Below are 8,673 nucleotides of genomic sequence, written 5' to 3' on the forward strand. Positions count from 1 at the left end.
CATGAGACCATATCTTTATCCTCAGCAGAAGCTGAGTACAGATCACTTAGGAAGGTAGCAGGAGAGTTGGTTTGGTTATGAGCTTAATGTGCCATATCCCATACCTATTTCAGTACACTGTGATAGCCAATCAGCCCTCCACATTGCTAGAAATCCTGTGTTTCATGAGAGGACTAAACATATTGAAGTTTATTGCCATTTTGTGTGTGGCAAACTACAAGAAGGGCTCATATCTCTGCACTATGTCACTACAAATGAGCAGCTAGCAGACATTCTCACTAAAGCTCTTATCAGAGTGAAACATTCTATTGTATTAGGCACGTTGGCAGTGTTGTCGGCACTTCCAACTTGAAGGGGGTTGGGGAAGAGTATTGAGATTAAATATTTATCCTATATTTCTTCTCTTTACAGATTAGCCAGTATGTGCTGAGTCAGCAGTTAGTGGTTAGTATTTAATAGTTGTAGTCACATTAGAATAGATATTTTACATTCCTGTTGCTAATTATATGTAAGGGGACCTACACACAATTAATCAGTTTGAGATTTCTTCTTCTCCACTCACGTGTTCTCTGCTTTCTCTTCTCTTTTATTGCTTCTTTCCAGAAGCTTCCGACCTCCATTATAGTTCAGTTCGAGCTAAGTTTGATAAAAATCATGTAATTGAGACAATTAAGTAGAGAATGGAAAGATGCGAGACCGGAAGGTGATTCTACATATTTCGTACTCCCTCCGTTCCAGTTTAAGTGAACGTATTTTCTTTTTGGTTCGTTCCAAAAAGAATGACCCCTTTCTAAATTTGAAAACAATTTAGCTTAAACTTACAATTCTACGCTTAATGAGAAGCTTTTATAACCACACAAATACTCTGGGCCCCTTTTTGATTTGTTTAGGACCACAAATTCCAAAAGTCTTTATTTTTTCTTAAACTTCGTACCTAGTCTAACATGTTCACATAAATTGGAACGGAGGGAGTACTATTTTATTTGAAACCTCTCTCAATTGTTGTTTCTTCTGTGTATGCTAGCTATTCCATATATTTTTCCTCTTTCGTGATATGAATAGATAATTCAACAGTCAGGCATCTACAGGCTTTATGGGCCCTCGCATATTTACATAAGAAAAGAGCTTTTGCTTTTGGGATCCTACTCTAGAATAGGCAACTATTCAGGTTACTGTTGTTATCGTCAAAGACGACGCATACAGTTATTTCAAGATGCCAAAATGTTCACAAGCGACCACAAACAGTCAAACACATTACTAAGGTTAAAAAAAGAAGTCCAATATAGAAGTCAGAAATTTTAGATAGGGGCATTTGCAATAAAGATCCTTTTTTTGCGGCTGCTAGTTAAATTCTGTCCCCAATAGCTAGTGAGCTAAATTTATCTTCAAAATGAAAAACACGTTCAACTACTTCTAAAACGGGAGATTGATCCCAAAAAAGACTATATACAGTGCAAAATAAGAATTCGCATATATATATACATAGACATATACACAAACTCAATAATCCACCAAATTGATAGGACTGTTTTAAACGTTAATTTCCACTCCGGGAAACAAAGGTAATAATATTAACAAATAGTATACCTACTAACAATATCTAGCTATAACAAGCTAGAATATTGATAGCTTGTCATTTTCCTCAGTGATGCTGGAACTTCCTCACCTGCCACTATCACCATCAATGCCATTGTTATAATCTCCTGAATTAATACGACTATTCCACGCAGAAGAATATCTATGACCAAACATTCCATATGTTAGACCAATTAGAGTACCTGTTCCTCCTCCAGATTCATAATTGGCGTATCGCATTAAGTCAGCATTTGTGGCATCGAGTTCTTTTTGGAGGCGAATAACTTGCTTTTGAAGAACTGAAATTGCTCCAACACACCCATAGACTGGATCTTTTAATCGCGCCTCGGCTTCATAAGCGAGAGAATTGACTGCATCTTCTCTCTGATGTGGTTGGATTTCATTCAGAAGCTTACTTACATTGCTGGCACCAAATACTTTGTGTACGGTTGTGAACTTTATTGGCTCCTCTGGAGGGAAATAAGGAGCAAAAATGCAACTTGGCAAGCATTTTCTTCTCAAGAATTTGCAGGCAGCGCATGGAGGGTTTGAGTAGCTGCTTGAAGAAGACATCTAATTGCTTACTCTCCAACACTTATCTGCTACGTAACAAATTGAATTTGCTGTTAATTCGTACGAGTTTAAGTTATATGAACTTACAAAATATAATACCTTTAGGGGTCGTTTGGTTACAATACAAGTTATGCTGGGATAAGTTAAGCTGGGATTAGTTATGCTAGGATTAATTATCCTTGTATTCTTTTTTATCCACTGTTTGGTATGTTGTATTAAAAGTGACATGTATTGCATAAATTTCTATCCCAACACTAATTATCTCACCCCTACAAGGTATAAGTTATCCCGGAACTAATTGTTCCCGAAATAACTTATCCCAGATTTGGTAACCAAATAAGTAATTAAGGTGATGTTAAATTTTTATCCCAACATTATTTTTATTTATCCATCATACCAAACGACCCCTTACTCTATCAATGAAATTTTATGACCAACGGTTTAAGTTATACATACTGACATTGTAAAATCAATTTAATCGGTTACAACATCACTACTCTATTTCTTACGTTACCATATCAGACTCTTGATATGAAAAGTTAATTATGTGTTGTTGTTGGTCAATTTATCATGACTATGATAAACAATCTATACTCAAAACTTAAATTCCAATTATAATATGTTACTTTTTTTATTTCAATTTATGTGATAGTATTTAAATGAGCATGGAGTTTAAGGGAAAAAAGGGAAAGATTTTTGAAACTTATAGTATAAAACAAGACTTAAATGTGAATATAAATTGGTATCTCATAAAGAGTAAAATAAAAAGTTTAAAGTTAAATCCAAATATAGAAAGCAGAAAATTTTCTAAGAAAAAAATAAAAATAAAATAGCATAAATTAAGACGGAGGGAGTATTATAAAACTTTCAGGTCACAATATCAGAAATAATAATAGGTCAACTTATTAACCTAATAGCTAGTGTAAGATCTTTTTACACTGTCAATCAACATATCACAAATTCATTGGTGTATATGTGCGGTACCATCTTAAATATTAAAGCTAATGAAAAAGCCTTTTTTTGCCAAACATATCAAAGGGAGATATTTCAAACCTTGACACTGTTGACAAGAAAATACTCATGTGTGATTAAATGTTTAAGCACAATCTCCATGCTTCTCATTTCTCAATTTCGCATGGTCAAACGAACCCTTATGTATTAGTCATCGTAAATGAAATTCAATGATCTAAGAATTATAAGATCAGGGACTTATAATATATGACTAAAGGCGCGAGCATACAAAATAGATTTAAGTTATTACTTTATCAACGGAAAAAATGACACAAATTACTAAAATATTTCTGCAATGGTTCTAACATCAAACCTAACATCAAATTTCCTCTACAGGGAATCTTTTTGAAACTGTAATGAGAAACACCTAAATTGTTATTCTTCTGTTATTAAATTTCTTCATCTTGCAGGCCTTGACTAAATATAAAGTTTGCATATATGGAGCTCAAAATTTTAATCAACAACATATTTATAGTTCTGAATTTCCTTTTGCTACTCAATCAAATTCAGCCTTCTTCATATTGTTGCATCTACTACTTTATATTAAATTAAGTTCTTGCAAGGGAGATGGGGTCAAACTAAAATCATGTTCAAAGGCTCACAGAAAAATGTGTAAATCTAATTTGGCATCATGCTTAGTAATTAACTTCCAATTAAAGCCAAAGGGAAGGATAATATGTGTATTGCCATAATTTATGAAATATAGTGAACCCAAAACTGTCAAGTCATCAGTAACAAAACAGTGAGACATGTGAGCTTACTACGAAGATTTTATCCGACATTCCACCTGCAAACAAGACTTTATAGATCAAACTACAAAATTGAAAGTCAGACAAGTGTTTCATTTGATTGTCTTTCTAAAGATGCCAATACGCATCTTTTGGAAAACGTCTAAAGAAATTGTTAACGGTTATATATAGATCTACATCTTGGAGTGATTTCAGGTCGATCTAGAAATTAAAAGGAAAAAAAGAAAAAAAAAAAAGCTATATAGTGATACCTCTTATTCTTGGTAGTGCCAAATATTTCAAGCTTTGTCGGTTGCTTCTCCTAAGATTAAGGAGATCGCACCATTATAGAGCTATATAGGAAAGGATTATAAAAAGGTATTGGATTTTTGTAGAAGTTTTTGGAAGGGAAGAAAACCCTAGCAGGCAATAAACACTATGAACAAAAATCTGAGGGAGATAATGAGAGAGAGAGACAAAGACAAGGCAATAAGCACCAAGTGAATGGAGATTGAACGGAAAGCAAAAAAGCAGAAAAGGACTAACCACAATAAATAGGAGATGCAATAATTTAAACAATGGTGACTGTAAAGCCTAGGCCGACTTGATTGTGGCCAAAGGTTTTAATTTGTCCGGCAATTTTTACATACTTTTGGTGTTTCAATAAATTACTGTCTCTTTCATAAGAAAAAGAAGAAAAACAAAAGAAGAATGGATGGAACAATTTTTCACTTCAATTAATGGCCTGGTTTAGTATCTAGGCTCTGCTTTCAGTTTACACTTTATATTTTAATATCCCAACAAAATATAGGTGCTTGGGTTTGTGTATTCATAATTAAACACACACATACACATATAGTGCTAGACCTTTTACCATATCATCGGGTTATTAAATTGATCTATAATAGTAGAGAACTTTTCATAGCAAATCTGATATGGAGAAGTAAAATTTAGATAATAACTTGTTATAGCTGATTAAATTAAACAGGGTAAAATGATTTTACCATAACATTCATTTCTTTGGATATTTTATGAGAACATAACAAGTACCCGCATACTATTTTCATTTTCTCCTGTTTTACTGATTGCTTTTTCCACTAGATCATGCATGCCAAGATATTCTTAACCTCCCCCCCCCCCTCTCCCCAATTATTATAGGCCAAAGGCCATGAATGGACTTCTTGCAACTCCGATTGATGAATACCTCTTTTGCTATGTTGTATTTTACTCAAACAGAACTCTTTACATGCTATTTGGAATTAGTCTATGTATGATTTTCTCATTGCCACATAGCTCTGACTAAAATACTCATAAAGAAAACTCTCCATGTCTTTTCCATATAAAAAGAAATATTTTTCTAATATCTGTTCGATGTTGCATTAAAATAGTGGGTACTTGGTATATATACGTTTTATTAAAAGAAAAGAAGGGTTAACAGGATTTCAACTTTATGAGGTTTGAAGTTTAAAACGACTACTTCAAGTATTAATAATTGAGTTTTAAAATTTAAAATATGTACACATCTAATGAGTTTATTAATACAAATGCATTTATGAGCAAATGTTAGTAGGTTCGGTCGAATCCATGTCTAGGCTTTTAACTCCGCCTCCGAATATCAATATAATAGTATAAAAGGGAGACTCTACAATTAAAAGAATAATCAGAAAGAATCACCCAAATATAAAAGCTGCTACGGATCAATAGAAAGAAGAAAGTATTCTTGTAAAAGGTTCATATAGAAAACTCCCAGGCCACTACCAAATACATGGATATTCCTCAAATTTAATTGATCAAAACTCCATCTTCTATTATTGAGCTCACCTAAAAACACTTATCGCCTCTATTATTGAAGTCTTACATAGAAACAGTGACTAAATCTTTATGTGCATGTGAACAATAATGTCAACTCTGATTGAAAATCTTCTTGAGATGACAGATAAAATTGCATGAATAGTTCAAGTTTCTGTCCTTTTCAGTTTTCACTTCATTATTCCTTTTACCTTTCTTTTCCTTTTCTTTTCTTTGCCTGGTCTGTCCCAACATGATAGACAAATTGCATGTTATCAGTGGTTGTCAGAAAATTTTGAATTTCTGTAATAGCGTCGTAGATGCAGCTGTACAATTAGGAGCACTATCAAAACGTCTTGAAATTTGTGTGAGGCTTAGTTTTGTAACATTTAAGCGGTTACGCTCTGATAGGTTATATGTGTATTCCTCTAATATTTTGATGATCTAACAAACTTACTGTACAGAACCATATAAGGAACCAGATACACTTCTTCAGGACCTTAAAAGATCAACATGTCTCCACCTGGGACACAGTTCAACTCGTTTGAGTCAAAGGAACAACAGCGGGAACAGGTCACTACCAGCTCCCGAGATAACTGTTCGAAGTCAACTCTCCTGCTGGAAAAGTTGTTGCATGCTTACGCTACAGCACAAGAACAGTGCAGCAGTCAACTTTATGAGGAAGACCTTTTACCTACTTTGCTCATATCATTATAAGTGATGTCACACATGTATTATTAACATCAAGGTAAAACAAATCACTTAAACACTTAGAGAATTCACTCAAGCACTCTCACGTGATTGATCATCAAGCAGACAATTCTCAAGTGCATCAAGAACAAAGAACAACACTTCTACGGACTAGTTCCCCATATCAAGTTATTGTATGTTCTTAATTGAGTTGTAACTTTGTAATAGTTCTTCAATTGTAATTCCTACTTAACTTGTTTAGTAGCATTGCATAGGAAACCCTTTGTAAATTATAAACTCTTGTATTTGTGTCTTGGCTAGAGTTAGTCAAGTTGTAAAAGTCTTTGTAATAGAGTTATTACAAAGTGGCTTGTAATAGAGTGTTATAAGTGAGTGAGGAATTAAAAGGTTAATCCCTAGGTTGCATAGGTTGTAATCTGAAAGTTGCTCAGCTGTGAAGTTGAAATCCTACAAGGGTAGGTCGTGGTTTTTAATCCCGTTGAGCTGGGAATTTTTCATGTAAAATTCCTCGCCATTTATTTACTGCAGTGTGCGTGTGTTCTGTTGAACCTAATAGAGAACCTGGTTCTTTATAGAGTTTAGTGAACCCTTAAATTCTATCAATTGGTATTAGAGTGGGTTCTTTCTATCAGGTTAACACCTAGAAAGGATCCTCATGGCTGCTCCGCCAAACTTTGAAAAAGGCTAGTCTTCTTACAGGACACCAAGGTTCAACGTCCAATATTATGGATGGTGGAAGACTAGGATGCACGACTTCATCATGGCTGAAGATTTAGAGCTATGGGATGTTATCGGTGATGGACCTATTGTTCCTACCAAGAATCATGGCAACCCAGCTGTAGCCATTCCCAAGACAAGGAAAGAATTCAATGACGCTGATCGAAAGGTCATAGAAAAGAATTTTCGTGCAAAGAAAATTCTTGTTTGTGGCATTGGTCTTGATGAATATAACAGGATATCAGCATGTCAATCAGCAAAAAAATCTGGGAGGCTCTTCAGACATCTCATGAAGGAACAACACAGGTTAAGCAATCCAAGATAGACATGCTCACAACTGAATACGAGCTCTTTAGGATGAAAGATGATGAATCTATCCAAGATATGCATACTCGGTTCACCTCTATCATTAATGAGCTTCACTCTCTTAGTGAAATTATTCCAAGAAACAAGCTTGTCAGAAAAATTCCTAGTATGCTGCCCAATTCTTAGGAAAGCAATGTATACGCCATTACAGAAGCTAATGACTTGTAAGAGCTAACCTTCGATGAGCTTGTCGGGAATCTATAAATATATGAAATGAAGAAGAAGAAGGACAGTGAAAGAAGAGAGCCCAAAAGGGAAAAGAACCTAGTCCTCAAGACAAACAGCAATGGTTCAAGTGATGAGAATAGTGATATGGCTTACTTGACAAGAGGATTCCAGAAGATGGTTCATGGGAATAGAGGCATTCCAAAAAGGGGAAGTTCTAGCAAGCCAAAAAATTATGACCTCTGTCATAAATGTGGAAAGCCAGGACACTTCATCAAGGATTGCCTTCTCCTAAAGCAAGTTCACTACAAAAATAACTTTGACAAAGTAGCCAAGAGGAACCTAGTTCCTGATAAATGCTTCAAGAGGAAAAATGTCGCTGACAATATTGTAAAGCAAGCTCTTGCTGCATGGGGAGACTCCTCCAGTGAATCTGAAGAAGAAAATGATCATGGTGATAGTTCAATGATAGCAGTGGAAAGTGAAGCAACTGAGTATGATTCAATCTTTGCCTTGATGGCTTAGTCTGATGATGATGAAGACGACGACAATGATGAGGTAAATTTTCTGGATGTTCCGAGAAATCTAAAATCTTATTCTCCTAAAAAACTCATATCATTGACAAATGTGTTAATTGATGCTTATCACGGTCTTATAAATGATAAAGATCCTTTAATTGTGGAGTTAGGAGAAGCAGAACAGACCAGAGATAACCTAGTAGTCGTTGTAGTTGATTTATAGGAAATAATTGAGAACCTAAAGAAAGATAAAAATACCTTAGATGAAAAAATTACAAATGTAGAACATGAAAGAGATGATCTAATGGTTGTTGTGGTAGACCTAAAAGAGATCATTGAGTGTGTAAGAAAAGAAAAAGAAATCTTAGCTGAGAGAGTTGCTAACACTGAGCATGAGAGAGATGACCTATTAGTGGTGGTGGTGGACTTAAAGGAAACACTTGGGGAACTTAATATGAAGAGTAGGCCTAAAAATTCTCAAAAGGGAAAGGAAGTTGCAAGTGATGCACTCACTGCGGTAA

The 8,673-nt window shown here is 34.7% G+C and overlaps 2 protein-coding genes and 1 long non-coding RNA gene across 3 annotated transcripts; 2 read left to right on the forward strand and 1 right to left on the reverse strand.

Annotated features, from left to right (window-relative positions):
• Window positions 1-1,426: 1,426 nt before the first annotated feature.
• LOC104210627 (uncharacterized) lies at window positions 1,427-4,318 on the reverse strand. The gene is made up of 3 exons (XR_011405480.1): window positions 4,160-4,318; window positions 1,779-2,174; window positions 1,427-1,672 (listed from the first exon to the last, which is right to left on the reverse strand). It is a non-coding gene; the product is annotated as an uncharacterized lncRNA (long non-coding RNA).
• A 2,828-nt stretch (window positions 4,319-7,146) lies between these two features.
• On the forward strand, window positions 7,147-7,595 carry LOC138885523 (uncharacterized). Its single transcript, XM_070166480.1, has 2 exons — window positions 7,147-7,272; window positions 7,341-7,595. Exons 1-2 carry the CDS (start codon window positions 7,147-7,149, stop codon window positions 7,593-7,595), a joined length of 381 nt encoding a protein of 126 aa, XP_070022581.1.
• Window positions 7,596-7,682: 87 nt separating this feature from the next.
• Window positions 7,683-8,159, forward strand: LOC138885524 (uncharacterized). The gene has a single exon (XM_070166481.1). It carries the CDS (start codon window positions 7,683-7,685, stop codon window positions 8,157-8,159), a length of 477 nt encoding a protein of 158 aa, XP_070022582.1.
• Window positions 8,160-8,673: the final 514 nt, after the last annotated feature.

The sequence above is a fragment of the Nicotiana sylvestris genome, chromosome 2, assembly GCF_000393655.2.
Source record: "Nicotiana sylvestris chromosome 2, ASM39365v2, whole genome shotgun sequence".
Classification (NCBI taxonomy): domain Eukaryota; kingdom Viridiplantae; phylum Streptophyta; class Magnoliopsida; order Solanales; family Solanaceae; genus Nicotiana; species Nicotiana sylvestris.

Bases quoted from the DNA above. Each gene is read 5' to 3' on its own strand.
- LOC138885523 (XM_070166480.1), top strand. From the start codon at position 7,147: ATGGCTGAAGATTTAGAGCTATGGGATGTTATCGGTGATGGACCTATT. The intron at 7,273-7,340 runs GTCATAGAAAAG...TGAATATAACAG, and splicing joins TCAATGACGCTGATCGAAAG to GATATCAGCATGTCAATCAG.
- LOC138885524 (XM_070166481.1), top strand. From the start codon at position 7,683: ATGAAGAAGAAGAAGGACAGTGAAAGAAGAGAGCCCAAAAGGGAAAAG.